The following is a 21933-nucleotide window of genomic DNA, read 5'->3' as shown; positions in this document are numbered from 1 at the left end:
GAAAGATGACCTACTGAGACCAGAAGGCCAAACCTTACTGGTGCCATTAATCTTTAATGATACCCACACAAACACGCATGTAAACACACACACACACACACACACACACACACACACACACACACACACACACACAAACACACACAGAGACACACACACACACACAGACACACACACACACACACACACACACACACACACACACACACACACACACACACAAAATGGGAGAGAGAGCCGTCTACCTGCAGGTTAATGGATTCTTGGTTTGACAGCTTCTAATACAGGGTGTGAACATTTGGAGAATCTGATTTATATCCATGATTTAGGAATCTGAGTCCATTTAAGAAAACCTGAGGTGATATATGACCTATATGTGTTTGTTCACCTGAGACTGTCTGGGTAACTAGTCGTTGCTCGAGTGCATCCATCAGCCCTCTCAACTCATAATGGCCTCATCTCCCTTTCCTGTCTCCCCCTCTCCACCCCTCATTTTTCGTCTTCTTCCCTCTTCCGCTCAACTAACCTGAATGCTTAATCGTTGGCCCTGCCTTCCGGGAGCACGTAAACAAGCCAGCCGCACCATTGGCGGGGAACGGTGGTGTTACTCTGCGCCGATTGGCTGAGCGGAAGGGGGTATGGGTGGCAAAAGAAGAAGGGGTTGGTGGTTACCATAGCACTACAGGATGACTGCTGTCCATAGTCACACACACACACACACACACACACACACAGCTCTAGCCCCTCAGGACATGGTAAAGGTCCCCACACACTTGGAACACAAACACACTCCGACACATGACACACCCTCTAACATCAAACCTAACAAAGGATTTTCAGAGCTTCACCCACATGAAGATGGCAGGATGTTTTGCATTGAACGAAGAATATAGCTAACGCTGCTATTTTAGGTATTCTAGCTAGATTACACCTTAGCTTAAACCAGTGATTCTTGGGATAAGCAAAAAGAGCACCCACGCTCAGTTTATCAGGTGTTGGAGCCATTTTGTGTATGAAGTAGTATGCGTTTACTTGAGGTAATTCTCCTTTTGCACAGTAGGTGGTATGGGGAGTTTGGAGAAAGTATAGGCTAGGTTAATCCATTTGTTTGTTTGCATGCAAGTTATTAATTGATATTAAGTGTGCATGGCTCGCCGTCTACACTGTGGATGGACCTGATGGTGAAATAGGAATGTGAATTATTCAACCGATATGCTACACACCAGTGATGCATCAGTTAGGCAAGTATATTGTATAGCAGCCCCTCAGTAGGTTTTCGGTTTATGTCAAGTCAAGCCATTACACCTTGTTCCATATTCCTTCATTTCTAAGCAATACACTGACTGCACAGTTGATTTGGGGTCAGACTGATTAGTGTCTTATAGCGATTCAAAAAAGACCAACACACTGGAGAGCTTTTGTCTCGGTAAACAATAAAAACACAACTGATCATTTTCAGAGAGCTAGCATAATATGCTAGGTATTATCAGAAATATAAGGCGCATATTCATGCTGAACACAGTTTTTTTTAGAGTTAGAAGCTAACATTAGCTCAAGCAGCTAAAGTACAGATCCGTCAGCATTATCATTTATAGGTTGTCGGTGAGACAAACCTCAATTACTGGCAGTTCATCATTGTTACTATAAAATGAAAGTTATGTAGCCAGGAATTTAGTTTATAGAAATAAGTTTCAGTTCATATCACAATGGCAATATTGTTCAGAAAATCGTTCAGCCCCGGTGATACATGAGGTCTTTGCTCTAGCGTATCTGTGCTGTGTGAAAGAGTCACAACAACATACTCAGCTGAGCCAGAAGCTTCATCTATTATTTCCAAGGTTGTCATTGAATGAACTCAGGCGGGGCACCGGGACAACTACAACCCCAGCAGGGTCGGCGTAAGCAAGCAGCTAAGTCAATGTTATGACTTGGTGCCAAATCTCTCCTTCACTTCTTTCAGCTGGACTCACTCACTTGGAACAATGTGGAATTAACCATCCACGTTTTTAAAATGGGGCTGCAGCTTCACTACAACTGCACAGTTGCTGTAATTGTAACAGTCTATGAGTTTTCACAATAAAAGACCTGTTGACTGAAGATATATTTGGAAATATTGAAAGGTTTCATTTCAGGTAGAACCCCATAGTTATGTATGCATGCTTGGACAGGAAAATGGCGTATGATGGCTTTGTGATAATCACAAGATAGCTGCACATACTGCATGACGTAGTAGGACATTATGACACAGGTCATTGATGACACAGATTTTAATTCGGTCAAATGATTTGAGTGAAGTGGAAACACAGTACTAGCTGTTTGGTCTTTGTCACTTCATTTGGGGGGAGAAAGGACAACGCCAGACAACAGGATTTTACCCTAGCAAACAGTGTGCAACTACACAGTTTTGGCTTCAAGATAATGGGATGTTCTTTTCTATTGCTGCCACAATATGTAACAAGTGTGTGTTTTTAATAAAGTGTACTTTATAAACACACTGTACACTGTATCTTCTGAATCGTGAAATGCTCCTTAAGTAATACTGTATCTCTAATGTGGTAGTATTTGTTGATAAATGTGGGATTTTAATTGCTGGAAGAGCATCCGTTTAATTGTTTACTCTGCCTTCAGTACTTCCAGTGTCTCTCTTCCTCTCTTTCTCCGTTACAAACTTAAAGCACTGAGCATTTGGCACTCCCACAGCAGCGTCACACAACTGTTTTCTGGCTGTTTTGGAGAAGTGAACATGAAGCAGATTACATAAGCATGAACCCCTTACCGGGCCCAATGGGAGGAAGATGCTTGAAAACAAAGCAGAGAAGCACGGCATGGAGAAGAGGCAGTAGAGACGACCGATATGCTACACACCAGTGATGCATCAGTTAGGCAAGTATATTGTATAGCAGCCCCTCAGTAGGTTTTCGGTTTATGTCAAGTCAAGCCATTACACCTTGTTCCATATTCCTTCATTTCTAAGCAATACACTGACTGCACAGTTGATTTGGGGTCAGACTGACTAGTGTCTTATAGCGATTCAAAAAAGACCAACACACTGGAGAGCTTTTGTTCCGGTAAACAATAAAAAACCAACTGATCATTTTCAGAGAGCTAGCATAATATGCTAGGTATTATCAGAAATATAAGGCGCATATTCATGCTGAACACAGTTTTTTAGAGTTAGAAGCTAACATTAGCTCAAGCGCAAGCAAAGTACAGATCCGTCAGCATTATCATTTATAGGTTGTCGGTGAGACAAACCTCAATTACTGGCAGTTCATCATTGTTACTATAAAATGAAAGTTATGTAGCCAGGAATTTAGTTTATAGAAATAAGTTTCAGTTCATATCACAATGGCAATATTGTTCAGAAAATCGTTCAGCCCCGGTGATACATGAGGTCTTTGCTCTAGCGTATCTGTGCTGTGTGAAAGAGTCACAACAACATACTCAGCTGAGCCAGAAGCTTCATCTATTATTTCCAAGGTTGTCATTGAATGAACTCAGGCGGTCGTGGCACCGACAACTACAACCCCAGCAGGGTCGTGGGCGAGCAAGCAGCTAAGTCAATGTTATGACTTGGTGCCAAATCTCTCCTTCACTTCTTTCAGCTGGACTCACTCACTTGGAACAATGTGGAATTAACCATCCACGTTTTTAAAATGGGGCTGCAGCTTCACTACAACTGCACAGTTGCTGTAATTGTAACAGTCTATGAGTTTTCACAATAAAAGACCTGTTGACTGAAGATATATTTGGAAATATTGAAAGGTTTCATTTCAGGTAGAACCCCATAGTTATGTATGCATGCTTGGACAGGAAAATGGCGTATGATGGCTTTGTGATAATCACAAGATAGCTGCACATACTGCATGACGTAGTAGGACATTATGACACAGGTCATTGATGACACAGATTTTAATTCGGTCAAATGATTTGAGTGAAGTGGAAACACAGTACTAGCTGTTTGGTCTTTGTCACTTCATTTGGGGGGAGAAAGGACAACGCCAGACAACAGGATTTTACCCTAGCAAACAGTGTGCAACTACACAGTTTCGGCTTCAAGATAATGGGATGTTCTTTTCTATTGCTGCCACAATATGTAACAAGTGTGTGTTTTTAATAAAGTGTACTTTATAAACACACTGTACACTGTATCTTCTGAATCGTGAAATGCTCCTTAAGTAATACTGTATCTCTAATGTGGTAGTATTTGTTGATAAATGTGGGATTTTAATTGCTGGAAGAGCATCCGTTTAATTGTTTACTCTGCCTTCAGTACTTCCAGTGTCTCTCTTCCTCTCTTTCTCCGTTACAAACTTAAAGCACTGAGCATTTGGCACTCCCACAGCAGCGTCACACAACTGTTTTCTGGCTGTTTTGGAGAAGTGAACATGAAGCAGATTACATAAGCATGAACCCCTTACCGGGCCCAATGGGAGGAAGATGCTTGAAAACAAAGCAGAGAAGCACGGCATGGAGAAGAGGCAGTAGAGACGACGGCATTGCATAACAAAACTGCTGAAGGCTGACTCAGATTCTTTCTCCCGCTCGGTATGTGTGTGTGTGAGAACAGATTTAAATGTCTGTTTCTACAGTTACAGTACAGAGAATGTAAGGAACAGCTTCATCTATTGATCAGCATAATGGAGGAGCTTTTACAGTGCGAAGGCAATGATTCAAGACTTGACATACAGCACAGATTAAATAACACAACACACAATTTCCTTCCTACAAAAGACATAGTGGCTATTTTATAGGGACTATTCCACAACGTGGTAGCAGCAGTAGTGCTAATAGCAATTCATTGATTAATAACATAATAACATTCTGACCTGGTAATAATAAAAATGTTGCATAATCACAGTGAACCAGGGGTTTAAGTGGACCTGTTGGCTTGTGTTGTTCTCTGTGGTTAAGCCACAAATGACATGTTTGGAAACACTTTCAGATCCCATTGATCCAGACCGGTTTCTGCTTGAAACTGAGGGTAAAGCCATCGGCTATTCAAACGGAGTAAAAAAAAAAAAAAAGGGAGAGACTGAGAGAGAGAGAGAGAGAGAGAGAGAGAGAGAGAGAGAGAGAGAGAGAGAGAGAGAGAGAGCTGGGTGGTTTGGTCAAAATAGATTTTGTACGGTGTGATAAATGAGACATCCCTAGTTGAATTAAACTCCCTTACGACTCTCTGCTGGGAAGCCATCCAGAATCGCTCGGCTGTGCCCCTGTTTGCTGAAGCAGGCCATGTGACTGCCAAATGTCTAACATTAAACACTTAAAGACAGAACTGGGACTGGACTGGAGTAACCCGGGAGCAGCTAGCCAGCAGTGAAGTTGGCTCCATCCATCACGGTTGCAGAGGGGAACCAGAAAAAGTGACAGCCAGGGAAACCCACCACTGTGTGGTGAAATTTGGAAGCATACTAGGGCTTTGACTCCGAACTTCGTTATTCGAATATCATTCGAATATAAAAAAAAAAATAATGATATTCGAACGAATGTTAGCCAGCCCTTAATATTCGAACCTGTTATGGGCATTATTTTTATGCGTTTGCTTGTAAACGTTGTTTTCAGTTCAGATTCCGAGGCTTTTTCACGCATTTCAAAATGTACCTATACGTCGCGGCGACGCACGTCTCTCGGCCGTGGCTCCGTAGCGTTGCATTCCCCCCTAATTCTCAAAGAAGGCAGGCTTGCCCAGGGCCAGGCCAGATCAGCGGCGTCTTTCTCCCGTCGCGTTCCGCTGTCTCTCCTACCTACACCGGCGCCGCACCCTGTCCCTTCGCCCCGTCCTACCTGCTGCTCAGTGCTGCTGCACATGAGGAGAGAGCACAGAGGGGAGGGGGGGGCTGCTCCTCAGTCACACAACAGAAGAGAAAGGAGACTGTTTCGGCGGCCACAGGAGAGAAATACATTGCGTGCTCGCTGGACAATACTGGCGACTCTTTTTTATTTTACAGAAAGTCGCTGTCTTTTCTACAGAAAGTCGCCAGATTTGTCGCTAGTCGCTTTTGTGAAAAAAAAGTCGCTAAGTTGGCAACACCGCCCACACACACTGGCTCGACGCACACACCAGCACACGAGTATAAACATCAGACCACTTACGTAGGCTACGGTGAAAGCTCCGAACTTCCTGTCGAAAGCACACTGTGTTTAATCCAGGGTCTGACTTTTAATTTTTTTTTTAAACTGAAGGCATTTAATGGTCAAAATATTATTAATAAATATTAGAATATATTCGAATATTAATATACAAACGAACTTCGAATATGATTTTTGGGCAAAAGTCAAAGCCCTAAAGCATACCCGAAAAACTGATAGCATCTGTTCCATTTCCATTGATGCAATTCGCTCCTAATACAAGTGCCATGTAATCTTTTTCACAAGAAGAAGAAGAAAAAATGTCTGCTTCAAAACAGCAATAAAACAGGAAGTTGCCCAAATTTTGATTTTGTGAGACCCGTCAGTCAACATTACATTCATGTTTTTCTAGTTTATAATTAGAGTGCACTAGCTGGATGGCACCAGGACAGACAGCAGATTACTTCTCAACATAAACATGTTATTCCATATTATTATCTGCAGTACTGGCAGAAGAAAGTAGGACTTATACAGCACATATTAACCCTTTATAAACTGGCAAATGGCCAAGCCTGACTCCCACAGGGGGATTTTAGCATGGCCTGCTGGGCTGACCTCCAGTACTCTCCAACACACTGACAGGATGTACAGAAATGAGGATAGGCTTTTTTTATTTTATTTTATTTTTTTATGCTCCTTCAGATCTGCACTTAGATCCAAGCCTTCCTCACAGTGACTCGGATTAGGGAAAATCGTTTTGACGTACGTGCATGTGCATGTCTCTGCGTGTGCACGTGCCATCCGGGCTCTGCCATGCCAAAATGCCAATATTGTGGCTCTTACATAATCTAGCTTTCCTTTGATGTTGCTTTAGCGTCACGTGGCAGTGAAGCAAGCCAGAGAAGAGGCTGGCTAATTCTCTGAAGGTTGCAGACTGCCAGAGTCAGAAGTCAGAGCCACTCTGAGCACTGCTGTTTAGGCAGAGAAATGATGGACTTGGAGGCAAACGTGCCCTTGAAAGCTCATAGATTCCCTCAGTCATTAAAACAAAGAGAAACTAAAATGCCCCAGTGGCTGATTCAGTGATTTCACCCAGTGCAAACTAAGGCTAAACCTGTTCTAAAATGCATGTGGTTTTCAAAGACCAATGTAGATTCTGTCTGTTTTCAACTGAATATTACCACTATATGAATAAATGAAAACCCTTACCATAATAATTCACTATTAATTCACTATTCAGTGTAATATGTTGGAATAAACAAAATGAGAAAGAGAATGTTGCAAATTCAAAGTGCCCCCCCTGATAAAATTGTATACTGGAACAAATGTGTCCCTAAAAAAGAACATTTTGAGAGCCCCAATCTACATTTATTAAAGCTGCTAATACATCTGCTAGCATTAGCAATCTTATTCACTGTAATTGAGTCAGCTAATGCAAATATTAGCAAGATTGGTGATACAAATGTGATTTATATTCTTATTAGGAGTATTTAAAACTAGGGCTGAAACGATTCCTCGAGTAACTCAAATAATTCGATTGCTAAAAATCCTCAGTGCAAAATGATTTGCTTCGAAGCATCATTTAATCAATGTTACCAACGTTGTATCGTTCACGGTGTTTCAGCACGGATGATTATTACTGTCGCACACCGGGCTGATGCTGCTGTCGATACGGATACATGCCATGAAGACTGACGGCAGCGTAAATAGTGAGGGGCTAAGAGAAGAGACAGGCTGGAGAAAACTACAGAAAGTGTCCAAAGTTTGGAATCCATTCAAAGGTAATTAAAACTAAAACTCTGTACAGTGTGTAGTGTCTACTGCAAAATCAAACTAGCTTACCACAATAATAGCACGACATCAGTGCTTCAGCATCTCAACAGAAAACATTGAGTCTAACTTAATCCTCCATTCCACGAATCGGACCCAACAAAAGTAAATGACAGAGTCGTAGGGACGATGAAACTACACCAAACACAACAACTACCAAAAACAAATAGAAGAAAATACGTAGTAAAGAGCCCGAAAAACAGCTGATCGTTGCGTACCATTTTCTCTCACTCTCTCTTCACGGGGGAAACAGCTGATCAATGATCCACTAGCATAAATGTAACAGAGCTATGTGACATTGTAAACAAATATATAAATGAAACTGGGTATAACTTACTGTATACAGTGCCTTGCGAAAGTATTCGGCCCCCTTGAACTTTTCGACCTTTTGCCACATTTCAGGCCTCAAACATAAAGATATAAAACTGTAATTTTTTGTGAAGAATCAACAACAAGTGGGACACAATCATGAAGTGGAATGAAATTTATTGGATATTTCAAACCTTTTAAACAAATAAAAAACTGAAATATTGGGGCGAAAATTATTCAGCCCCCTTAAGTGAATACTTTGTAGCGCCACCTTTTGCTGCGATTACAGCTGTAAGTCGCTTGGGGGGGTATGTCTCTATCAGTTTTGCACATCGAGAGACTGACATTTTTGCCCATTCCTCCTTGCAAAACAGCTCGAGCTCAGTGAGGTTGGATGGAGAGCGTTTGTGAACAGCAGTTTTCAGTTCTTTCCACAGATTCTCGATTGGATTCAGGTCTGGACTTTGACTTGGCCATTCTAACACCTGGATATGTTTATTTGTGAACCATTCCATTGTAAATTTTGCTCTGTGTTTTGGATCATTGTCTTGTTGGAAGACAAATCTCCGTCCCAGTCTCAGGTCTTTTGCAGACTCCATCAGGTTTTCTTCCAGAATGGTCCTGTATTTGGCTCCATCCATCTTCCCATCAATTTTAACCATCTTCCCTGTCCCTGCTGAAGAAAAGCAGGCCCAAACCATGATGCTGCCACCACCATGTTTGACAGTGGGGATGGTGTGTTCAGGGTGATGAGCTGTGTTGCTTTTACGCCAAACATTTTTTGCGCAACGTTTTGCATTGTTGCCAAAAGTTCGATTTTGGTTTCATCTGACCACAGCACCTTCTTCCACATGTTTGGGTTGTCTCCCAGGTGGCTTTTGGCAAACTTTAAACGACACTTTTATGGATATCTTTAAGAAATGGCTTTCTTCTTGCCACTCTTCCATAAAGGCCAGATTTGTGCAGTATACGCATATTGTTGTCCTATGGACAGAGTCTCCCACCTCAGCTGTAGATCTCTGCAGTTCATCCAGAGTGATCATGGGCCTCTTGGCTGCATCTCTGATCAGTCTTCTCCTTGTATGAGCTGAAAGTTTAGAGGGACGGCCGGGTCTTCGTAGATTTGTAGTGGTCTGATACTCCTTCCATTTCAATATTATCGCTTGCACAGTGCTCCTTGGGATGTTTAAAGCTTGGGAAATCTTTTTGTATCCAAATCCGGCTTTAAACTTCTCCACAACAGTATCTCGGACCTGCCTGGTGTGTTCCTTGTTCTTCATGATGCTCTCTGCGCTTTACACGGACCTCTGAGACTATCACAGAGCAGGTGCAATTATACGGAGACTTGATTACACACAGCTGGATTCTATTTATCATCATTAGTCATTTAGGTCAACATTGGATCATTCAGAGATCCTCACTGAACTTCTGGAGAGAGTTTGCTGCACTGAAAGTAAAGGGGCTGAATAATTTTGCACGCCCACTTTTTCAGTTTTTTATTTGTTAAAAAAGTTTGAAATAGCCAATGAATTTCGTTCCACTTCATAATTGGGACCCACTTGTTGTTGATTCTTCACAAAAAATTACAGTTTTATATCTTTATGTTTGAGGCCTGAAATGTGGCAAAAGGTCGAAACGTTCAAGGGGGCCGAATACTTTCGCAAGGCACTGTATATACTTATAGGCCTATATACAGATCAGTCTCAGGTTGAAACTTGTAGTTCTGAAAGTTAAGTTGCACAACTTAAGGTCATGTTTATGTATGTTTAATGTATGCCTTAGTTTGAGGTTGTTATTGCATTTCAGAAAATAGGTTTTCTTTAAAAACACTGTAATATGGCACTTAAATGCACTTAATAGGTTTAGTTTTTGAAGAGATGATATTGTAAGCAATAAAAATGTAGCTTTTTCCAAAACTTCAACCAAACTATTGTATATTATTGCTCTTCAATAAAACTAAAGTATTTCTTATCCGATTAATCGATGGAATAATCGGTAGAATACTCAATTACTAAAATAATCGATAGCTGCAGCCCTATTTAAAACTCATGTCCCCACTTTTTCAATTATTTCTGCCTTCCTTCCTCTGATGTTTCCTTCTATGTTTTCCCTTTTATTCATAGCCATCCATCCAGACAGCCAACTACTCTGAGAAAGTTGTGTAACAGAGTCTCAGGTCAGTGGATACAAGGGTACAATTTGACAAAGCTATTGGGCCACGGGGCTAGTCACAGGAGCTCTACAACAATCTGTTTCCTATCTGATATATATATAAAAAAAAAGGCAAATACTGGACCCACATGTCAACACAATCTATCTTTAATTATTGCAAATTAGGCAAGTCAAATTAACACGTTTTCATCAGTGAAAGAGACAAAAATACAAAGCTGTCCATTGTACACAAACCACTGAAGCAACTACGAAATACAACAACCAATATGATACCCAATTCAGAGCTAACCGATGAACTGGTTAGAGTCTGAAAACGGAGACAATGGCACCGTCAAATTGCTTCTAAAATCAGATCATGGGTAAAAAAAATAAAAATAAAAATCCTTTTACCCCGCAGAATATAATAATGAACTACTTAGATCAAGACAAGAGGAAAGACAAAAAAGGTGGAAAAGCAGAGGGCGAGATGGAAAATATTAAATAAAAAAAGAATTTGTAACTGACACACACACACACACACACAAAAAAAACACTAATAGCCGCCTGGGAGTCTACCACTTATGCTGCTGACTGGACAAATGGGGCAGAGGATGACTGATGAGAGGTCTGGGCCAGTCATTCTGTTTGGGAGTGTGTACTTACACAGATGTGAGTGCATACAGCTCTGCACCTTAACTTAAGCCTGTGCAGCTTTTAAATGTATTTCATTTCTGCACTTTGTATGCACATGTGTGTTTGCCTTCAAAACTACAGCATATGTGCAACAAACAGTGCTGTGAGAAGATTCAGTGGAATAGAAAAGATATGAAAATGTTGCCTTGATCAGCTGTGGCCTAAACAGTAGAGCTAAAACAGAAAGACTTCAGCCTCTTGGGGGAACAAGGCAGCTGTGGCTTTGAGCATCCGCTCACCACTTTACTCAGCGAGGAGGAGGAGGAGAGGGTGTGTGGTCAACGCTTAACATTAATCCATTAACACAGTTTCAGGGGCTGAAGAGAAAGGATGCAATTACAGCCACATGTTTGGTAATCCACTACATTACACTATGCTATGCTACAGGAAGGGTGGGACTGGGTCTGTTGTAGCCTGTGAACTGGGCTGTTTCAGGGTCAGTGGTTAGTGGTACAGAGGGAGTGTGCTACTGTTAAAGTAGCCCTTAAAAAAACTCACAAAAGCAGTGGTGTATTTGTATTCCCCTGAGTGGAGGCAGAGGGTTGCTTCAGCAGCCCTTGACGTACCAATTTTTTTATCCAACACACAAACACACAAACACACACACACACAGTAAAGGATAAAGGATGTTGGGAAAGCAAAAGGATGATGAAATGACAGGTGCATAAAAGGAGTGTGCCCTTTTGCCTCAGAAGAGCTCATATAAAGCCTGGATCGAGCCTGTTGTAATGTTAATAGTATGTCTCCTATTGTACACATCTGGCCTCTCACTGAATTTCAAATGTGTGAAAGTACATTAGGTGTTAAAATATAATATAATCCGTTTCTGGTCACAGCGATGCCAGAACCAAAATAGCAAAATTAAAATAGTACACAGACTAAGTATACAGTCCCTGGTGATAGGAATTCATTAGCATACAGTTACGCTGACCTGATCCATTTTTGAAAAGTGGACTAATGCATGCACTGAGAATTCATTGATGCTGCATTCTTAGTTAGGCCAATATTATAAAACACTGCTACACCATCACACACAAAAAAATGAACCCTGGCACTTTAAAGGAATAGTTCGACATTTTGGGCATAACTCCACACCGGACTTCAGCATGACCTCAATGTATTGTTAAGATGTTTTTTTTTCTTTTTTCTTTTTACTAAAATGTGTAAGGAATAACTCACACTGTGTGCGTAACTTTAGTAACAACTTTGAGCCAGGCTCACTTAAGGTGGACTGATCATTAAGGCGGACCAGCTATTTTCATTTTAGTGCAAAGCTGCCGGGCCAAACAACTTTTCTGGCGGAAAAACCTGCTGACTGTGGTTTTGATTGGTCTAACGATTGCAATGGCATTAAGTTGTGCCCTTTTCATTTTTTTATGCTAAGCTAATGCTAATCGCTGGTTCTAGATTTTCAAAATTTAGCGTACAGACATGATAGTGGTATCAATCTTCTCATCCAACTCACGCAAGAAAGTTATTGGTCGAACTGTTCCTTTAAACTCTTTCTAAAATCTGTGTAGCTCAATTGTCACACCACAGCCACACATATGCTTATCTTGCAATTCATTATTTTCACACCTCATTCAGCAAAGGATGAGCGCAAAAGCAACAATGTCCCAGATCTAATAATGGAGACAATCATATACTTATGTAGATTATTTTTAAGGAACAGGCCGATGACTAATGACTAATGTGATAATAACTAAGGCTGCACGATATGAGGAAAATATGCAATATGCGATAACATTGCTGAATATCGCCATAACAATATTAGTTGCGATAAATAAAAAGTATTAGAGTGAACTAAGATCTGCATTTCTGCTGCTTTCAGTATTTTGCTTAAATACAAGTGCTTGTTGAATTTAAAACAAATACAAGAAATTGAACATTGAAATGAATATAAAAAGGCGCCCCCCCCAAAAAAAGAATGACAGTTATGTTATAAAGTGCAGTTTTCTACGGATATTTTCTTTCAACTAACACAAAAAAATCTCTGAGTGTCTTTCGCGGTATGCCGCAGCCTTTTGCGATAGGTTTTTTACAATAATAATAACATTTTCACCTTCTTTGTGACAGTCCCTAGACCTCCCTGAAGAACAGCTGCCCACCAAATACACTTCTGACAACATGCTCGTACTGTCGGTTTCTTTCTGTTTCTATATCATTTCAATCCCACAACCAAAACACCAGCACCCTGTCTCCCTCTTGCTCCCCTATTCTCTCCCTCTCTGCAGATTAAGGCAGAGTAACAATGGTGACACAGCAGAGCTAATCCCAAAAGGCTGGGTCATGTGCCCAAAACTGCCAACGCACACACAAACTGCATCTCAACAGCACACACCAACAGGGACTCACAGCTGCGCCTGATGAGGAGTGTGTAATTGCTGCAAAGTGGTATCCACTCACCACTCGTTACTGTCACTCTCTCTCTGTGTTTTAGGTTCTCATTGTTTCTTCTTGTATTGTGCAGCCTCAATTTACCTTGAACTCGCGCAAAGGTACATTTAAAAAAAAAAACCTAAGCTTAAATTCTCCATCTTAGTCTCAAGCCACTGCCTTTCTTCTCTTTTTCTTTATTTAACCAGGTAAAAGTCACACTGAGATTCTAATCATTTTTTCAAATCTTGGAAGCGATAACTGACCAAGAAGGAAGGATAAAAATGCTGTAGCAATAAATGCAAATGACAACAACATAAACAGGCAGAGACAACCATCACACTTCAAAACCATCACAATTCAGAAAAAGCAATAAATCTGTATTAAAGCATGACAAATAACATTGTTCATATTCTGGTCTATGTAAATCATTCTCATTAAAATATATGTCTTTTATAGAAAAAGGTCGCACTTTTATCAAGTAAAAAAAAGAAGAAAGTCTTTCTGATTTAGGAGGGAAAAGAGAGGGAATTGTTTCTAACTCGTCGTCGTTTCTCAACCTTGTTTCATAACCTGAAAGCGCTGCTAGCACACCTGATCTTAGAACAGTGGCGAAGTGACCCAGAGTACAGTAGGACATGTCGGACCGCGTCTACAGCACAGTAGGAAGACCACAATAAAGAAAGAGCAGATTAAAAATTCAACATCAGACAGCTTGTGTCCTCGATAGGATGGAACATAAAGTTCTACCTCCAGGTTGTAAGCATGACTCACACTCTCCGGGCTTTTTCCCCTGCATCTGTGCCTACTAGCCGGCAAAAAGCCCCACAACAGCAGACAAGAGTTGTTACCACTATAGGGGAACGGAGGCAAAAGAACAAGTGGGGGCTGACCATCTTGTTATGGACAGCCACAGTGATGCACACTAATTGGAAGTCCTGTGAAAATGCAGAGTGCTCCCTGTGTGAATGCAGCTCTGGTTGTAACATGAACAGGCAGCCCATGAGATGGAAGAGGTGGGGGTGCTGGGTAAAATGGCTAGAGGTAAAGACGAGCGCAAAGATAAATGGGAAGCGATGTGTGGAGAGGAGTAAATAGATGGATGGAGGGAGGGATACGTACTGCTGTAGAGGGTGTCGATCCAGGAGAGCCGGGGCAGGCCACGAGCACTGAGGGGCTCCATCCTCCTTTTCTCTCCCGGTCTCTGTCACTCCGCTTCTTTCTTCCGACCTTTTCGGTTGCTGCTTTTCGCGTTGCCTCTTCTCTTTTCCTTATCCTTGTAAAACAGCCTTCATGTCGCAGGAAGACGCATAAAGAAACATTTGGAAAAAATGTCAAATGACACGCCGCGGTCCAAAAGGCAGACGAGCGAGTGAGCCTAAAAGGAGTGTATGGGTGAGTGGTGTGTGTGTGTGTGTGTGTGTTTGTGTGTGTGTGTGACAGAGAGAGAGAAAACAGGCTGGAGACGAAGCGGACCGTTGCTAGGGGAAGGGAGAAGCACTCCCTCTCTCTCTTTGGCTTGCTCGCTCACTCCCATCCACCCCTCCTCTCTCTCTCTCTTGATTCTGCGCGAATGGCTCATCAGCCTCTCTCTCTCTCTCTCTCTCTCTCTCTCTCTCTCCTTACTCCTGACATGTCTCTCGCTCTCTGGCTTCGAGCAGAGGCAGCAACTCAGAAGCGATGCATGATGACTGCGTACCAATGAGGCTTTTGTCAAATGTGAATGAACCGTCTCTCTGCTCTTCTCTCTTTAAGTTATGCCATTGAATGAATGCCAAATCCAAAGTTTCTTTCACTGTCTCTTTCTCTGTTTTAGGTGAACAGCTCATCGTTTCTTCTTTTATTGTGCAGCCTCTTTCAAAAGAACGGACTCGAAAGCTCAAATTCTCCATCTTAGTCTCGAGCACCTGCCTTTCTTCTCTTTCTCTGTAAAAGTCACACTGGGATTTAAATCCTTTTTTCAGGTCTTCTCCAAGAGATAACTGAGCAAGAAGGAAGGATACAAATGTTGAAGCAATAAATGCAAATGACAACATAAACAGGCAGAGAAAACAATCACATACTTCAAAACCATCAAAATTCGGAAAAAGCAATACATTGACCACTGACCAGGAGCACCATTTTCCAGATTCTTACATTTCTAGCCGTTTTTTTGCATTTTTCCAGGTGGAAGGGGCGCAGCATATTTAACAGCATTTTTTTTCCCTCCGTCCAGTTCTGTCCTAACGCGGAAACCCGACATCAGTCAAGCATCATGAGAAAGCAATCACAGGCCGTACACTACTCCACGGAGAGATTTGGTTACTTTCTTCTGAGGATGGTTTAATGCATTTGTGGTTGTTGTTTTTTTAACTGATGGTCACGACATGATCAGCTCAAGATCACTGCTGCTGGACTGACACGCAACACTGAGCTGCTGTGTGTGAAAACAGAGTCAGTCAGTTGGAAAGGGACTGGTTCAGATGTCATGTTTTAAGCTACTTCCGTCTTCTTCTGTTCCTGTAGCCACTTGCTCTGCCCTCCTCGGCTACACACAGACTCACATGAAAGAGACAAACATGATCCTCTGTGTGTGTGTGTGTGTGTGTGTGTGTGTGTGTGTGTGTGTGTGTGTGTGTGTGTGTGTGTGTGTGTGTGTGTGTGTGTGTCTCAACTGTTGAAAGGTAGTTGGACAGAGCTGATATACTAAAGACACAGTAAAGAATGTAGTGGCAAAATGACAGTTTCGAAAGCAACCAAATCAAAATGTTGTCATTGTACAATTAAGAATTTTATAGTCTGCTTTATTGATTTTCAAATTATCTATATGTCAGGTTTTAATGGGCACATTAGCTCTCCTGTTGCCTCCTGCTCCCAGAGACAGAGCTGACAGCATCACCACACACAGCGCCCTTTCTTTTTATCAGGCCCAACTATCTCTGTGTTTATGAACACATGTGCTACAGAGGAGAGAAATTAGAGACGAGCATCATGCCAGCGGCAACAAAGCCTCATATGAAACCCTCCCCTCAAACCTCTGTCAGGTCCACTCCTCCCCCTTTCATCCTCCTTCAAACCAGCATGGGGGAGGAAAGACGAGAGGGTTGAGAGGCAGAAAAACTTCAATTAGGACACAAAGGCTGACAGGAGGTACCCACCCCCCCACCCCTACTCGTCCACCCTCAGCAGGCAGAGCACCAGGCCCCGAGCACCGCTCTTTGTCCTGCTGCAGAACTCTAATGTGCCAGCTGGAGGACACACACACACACACACACACACACACACACACACACACACACACACACACACACACACACACACACACACACACACACACACACACACACACACACACACACACACACACACACACACACACACACACACACACACACACACGCACCCCTAGAGCTCGTCTAGCCTGAGGTCATAAGTGTGTGTCAAGGCATTTAATGTAAGCCTATAGCTGCTAATGTATGTAAGAGTTATTAATGAATATAAATGTGTCATTATGTAGGAGGCAAACCACACTGGCATGATAAAAGCATGCACAAACTCAAGGTTTTTTAAGAGCGCACACACATACACAGGTTCATGTAAAGGGAAAGCATGCGAAGAAGAACACAATGTCGGTGAGTGGCACTTCATCAAAAATAGATTTGTCTACTGTACAGGCTTACACATCCTTTGTCTTAAATCTGGGACAATAGAGTCTCACACACACACACACACACACACCTATAGCTCTATCAATGTGTGCATTTCTCTGTGTGTGCATCTAACTGTCTTCCAGGGTTTTGGGCTGCCCACCTCCCCCTCCTAAATGCCTCATAAATTCAAGGGGCAAACAAAGAAAACACACCTGCCGTGCTCAACCACACACACACACACACACACACACACACACACACACACACACACACACACAGCAAATATGCAAACACACACTAAGATGCATGTTAGTCTTCCTGGAGAGTCACAAACATACCATTTTCAAATATTAATAAGCAGTCAAGCTGTGTAGCAAAAAGGGCCATTACTAACTGTCACTGCAATCTGTTACACACACACACACACACACACACACACACACACACACACAGCCACACACACACAACCAGGTAAGAGCAGTTGAAGTATCTGTCTAGTTGCAGATGTTGGGGGAAGCCATCTGGCTCTTTGTAGCACAACAACAAAGCTTAACATATCAGAAATGGTTCATTCTCCATAAAGGTCAACATTCAGCAACAGTCTTCCACTCTGTGTGTGTGTGTGTGTGTGTGTGTGTGTGTGTGTGTGTGTGTGTGTGTGTGTGTGTGTGTGTGTGTGTGTGTGTGTGTCTTGAGCAGATGGAAGAAAGATCTAGACTTCAGGCTATCATAATTTTAAATGTCTCCATATTGAAATTGGTTTTCCCAGGGAAGAAGGTGCATTGTGTCGGATCACCAGTCTAAAATCAACTCATATGGCCTGACATTTACCAAGAATCATGCCAGTTTGTGGAACTAATGTGGGTGTAACACAAACAGAAATCCAAAAGACAATATGTAATTCGTCAGTGCAACTAGAATTATGGACTACAACAACAACAAAAATCCTAAAATCCATACTTCCATTTGATCTTGCATGTAATCCAACTGTGAGCAAGCCACTGTACTGCCTGATGCTCAAAGGCATATTTAGGCTTCACAGAGTCGAATGTGAGTTAGAGGTTTTCTGCACCACATACTCCCACAGGAAATCTGATTATTCACTCCACTGAAAAACTGTTCAATAAGCCACTTTAATGAGCCTTGTATTATGCATCTAAAAACTACTACTAAGTGCTCAACATGTAGACAGAATGAAATAATCGACACACAATATGTAACAGAAAGTTAATCAGATATGGATGGAAATGGTTTACTGGAACACTGTATATTGTATTTTCATAATTAAGCCCAATAATAAAACTCTCTCTGATCTCTCTCTCTCTGTGTGTGTGTGTGTGTGTGTGTGTGTGTGTGTGTGTGTGTGTGTGTGTGTGTGTGTTTAATTAGGCAGCGTAGCAGCCCACCAGCCAATCAAACTGCCACCCACAACTCTCCCACCCCTCCATCCTCTGTTCTACCCAGATACCCCTGCCCCACCTCCACCACCACCACCACCACGCCACCCACATCTACCCCTCCTACTCTTCAACATTTAGAGGCCTGGGGGTTGATTGGGGGTGGGGGGGTGGTCTGTTGATAGCACTAATTTTACCAGTCACCACCCCACTCTTATGGGCAGCATCCACAAAAGGGGGGGCAGTAAGTATGTCTGTGTATGTCTGGTGCCACTCTGCCTCCATCTTCCCCCCCTCTTGTTGTCAGTGCAACACTAACTGAAATGTTAAATGTTAAAATCCTGATCTGCCCTAATATTCAACCTGCTCTTGCATGACCCCCCACCTACACGTTTCAAAATATTTTCCAGTGCTACTGGTTTGGGTGTGTATGTACGCGAGAGTGAGAGAGAGTGGGGCTACACATACAGGAAGTGTTTCCATATGAGTGGCTCCAAAAAAGCCTAATGAGACGCTGTAGCGTAACAGAAGTCACAGAAACACAAATAATTTAGGCTAAATCCAATTTGTCTTGGCAAAGAGGGAGGATCGAATTAAAGCTGTAGTGCACGACTAATTTATATAAATGAACGTCCGTTACATTCAAGCCATTGCCACATGAGATTACAAAATGTTGATACAAAGTTCATTAAGCCTATCAGCTGTATTTCTCAGTATGGCTATGTTGACTTTCATGCGCAGCAACTCGAGTGATGCGTTTTACATCACCGCTGAGAAAGGACAACAGCAGCGTTCAGCTTTGGAGATGAAGAGGCAGACTGATCTCAATAAGTGGCGTATGTATGACACGCCAATTCGTATGCCATTTTGGCGTGTTATCAAGACACAGAATCGCTTTTTAGCGTGTTTACCAATGCTATTTGGCCTCCATTGACTTATATTACCTTGCGATTGCGTGTCAATTCACGCCAAGTTCTCCTGAGAAAAGAACGGTAGAGAGTAGTATAAAAGCCCGAAAATCCGCATAGGGAGGTTGGTTGGGGTGGTGGATGGGTCAAACAACACAGGACTTTCACCCAGGATACCGGGAATCGGGTCCCGCGTGTCACGTTTCCTAAACCCAACCGTCCCGTTCTTCTTTTCCTAAACCCAACCGTCCTGTTCTTCTTTTACGAAACCCAACCGTCCCGTTCTTCTTTTACGAAACCCAACCGTCCTGTTCTTCTTTTACTAAACCCAACCGTCCCGTTCTTCTTTTACTAAACCCAACCGTCCCGTTCTTCTTTTACTAAACCCAACCGTCCCGTTCTTCTTTTCCTAAACCCAACCGTCCCGTTCTTCTTTGACTAAACCCAACCGTCCCGTTCTTCTTTGACTAAACCCAACCATCCCGTTCTTCTTTTACGAAACCCAACCGTCCTGTTCTTCTTTTACTAAACCCAACCGTCCCGTTCTTCTTTGACTAAACCCAACCATCCCGTTCTTCTTTGACTAAACCCAACCATCCCGTTCTTCTTTTACGAAACCCAACCGTCCTGTTCTTCTTTTACGAAACCCAACCGTCCCGTTCTTCTTTCCTAAACCCAACCATCCCATTCTTCTTTTCCTAAACCCAACCGTCCTGTTCTTTTACAAAACCCAACCATCCTGTTCTTCTTTTCCTAAACCCAACCGTCCTGTTCTTTTACGAAACCCAACCGTCCCGTTCTTCTTTTCCTAAACCCAACTGTCCCGTTCTTCTTTTACTAAACCCAACCGTCCTGTTCTTCTTTTACTAAACCCAACCGTCCCGTTCTTCTTTTCCTAAACCCAACCGTCCTGTTCTTTTACGAAACCCAACCATCCTGTTCTTCTTTTACTAAACCCAACCGTCCCGTTCCTCTTTTACTAAACCCAACCGTCCCGTTCTTCTTTTACTAAACCCAACCATCCTGTTCTTCTTTTCCTAAACCCACCCGTCCTGTTCTTTTACGAAACCCAACCGTCCCGTTCTTCTTTTCCTAAACCCAACCATCCTGTTCTTCTTTTACTAAACCCAACCCGTCCGCTGTATACGGCGTAGACGTACACGCGCATAGCTCAAAACGAGTACAGATAACACGGCGCTTTAGAAAGTGTTGTGTATGTTTACGCGAAGTTATGATGTCACATTGGAAGAGGACATAAAAAATACAAGATAATTAGCTTTTCTGAAGAGTCCCATCATGTTTTTTTATCCTCCGTGTCCTCCTTAATTTGACGGGATAAACGCTACTACCAACTAGTTGAGGAGGGGTGGGGGTGGTGCGCGATCACCGAAGGCTTGTCTCATGTAGATGCACCGACAGTGTTGTTGTCATTACTTGGAATTCCTCATGGGGGGGGGACTCAATAACGTGTCAGTGAACTCAATACCAACGTTAGCATGCAACATTATGTTCACAATGATAATGTTAACATGCTGATGGGAATGCCATTAGTTTTGCAGGTATTTCGTCATAAACCAAAGTATTAAACAAATTACAATTTTTTATCCTAAATAATAATGTTGGCTAGGTGGTAAAAGTTGGGGGGAATAGGGGGGGGGGGTGTGCTGCTGTGCAATATTTCATGGTGACCCATCCAACAGTTGTGAATAAATGTCAGTAAGTACTAAAGTGATGGACCGACCGCCATTGACATCCATAAAGCCATGCTAGTGTTAACATGGCTAAAAACAATCAATATAAATATGAAAATAATTTTAAATAAAACTTGACTTTTGAATTCTATACCAGAAGCATTTTTGCAATAGTTATATAATATTACCAATATTTTCTGATCATTGAAGAAGGAAACTAAAATGAAAACACGGCCGTACACAACTAATAGCGTAGCCTACACTTGGCGTACAAGATCACCACTAACCATACCCATTTAATTCATAAGATAAAACACAAAGAGACCAACAAAATTAATTTTACTGAAATGAAACCTTCCTTTCTTACAATTTATCATGGATGTAGTATTTGTTTGGTCACTTGCACTCAGCACTGTGTGACAAACTTTCTAAAGTGTGCACACGCTCCTCGGAGATGGATGACAATTCTCTAGCTATACGTTTTTTTTAGACACGGCCCTTTGTTTGGCGGTTGGGGGAGATGGCAGCAGGGACGAGCTAAGATTATGCATTATTAAAAAGCCCAGAGTGCACTAGAGATGAACGTCTTATTGTTAAATGGGAATGCCTGAAATCATCTGGGGCGTTTTTTCATTATTTGTTATCGTCTGCTAGTTTTGATTTTATTTTGAAGTGAAATGGTGCGATAAGCCCAATGGGATTTTGTTTTTATCTCAACTGCGCAAATAAGTAATATGTCTGTGCTCGGTGTTTGTCATAATCACTGAATTTTCTTTCTCCATCAATTCAGGTTTTATCAGTGTGAAAATACATTCAAGTCATTCATCCAACAATTACTTCTTTGATTCTCCCATTCCTTCTTCCTCTGCGCCCATGT

The 21933-nt window shown here is 42.1% G+C and overlaps 1 protein-coding gene across 2 annotated transcripts in view; it reads right to left on the bottom strand.

Moving 5' to 3' along the window:
• Positions 1 to 21933, bottom strand: part of abr (ABR activator of RhoGEF and GTPase) — a 152417-nt gene that overhangs the window by 108762 nt on the left and 21722 nt on the right. The window contains exon 1 of one of the 2 annotated variants that reach the window (XM_039776724.1): positions 14554 to 14935. The exons of the other annotated variant lie outside the window; for it this stretch is intronic. Within the exon in view, the coding sequence (XP_039632658.1) occupies positions 14554 to 14614 (61 nt within the window). The 5' untranslated portion in view covers positions 14615 to 14935. Of the gene's footprint in view, positions 1 to 14553; positions 14936 to 21933 lie in introns of those variants that run through there. 2 annotated transcript variants of the gene reach the window in all.

The sequence above is a fragment of the Perca fluviatilis genome, chromosome 16, assembly GCF_010015445.1.
Source record: "Perca fluviatilis chromosome 16, GENO_Pfluv_1.0, whole genome shotgun sequence".
NCBI classification, from domain to species: domain Eukaryota; kingdom Metazoa; phylum Chordata; class Actinopteri; order Perciformes; family Percidae; genus Perca; species Perca fluviatilis.
The sequence above is the reverse complement of the archived record's forward strand: the minus strand, read 5'-3'. Positions and strand labels throughout refer to the sequence as shown.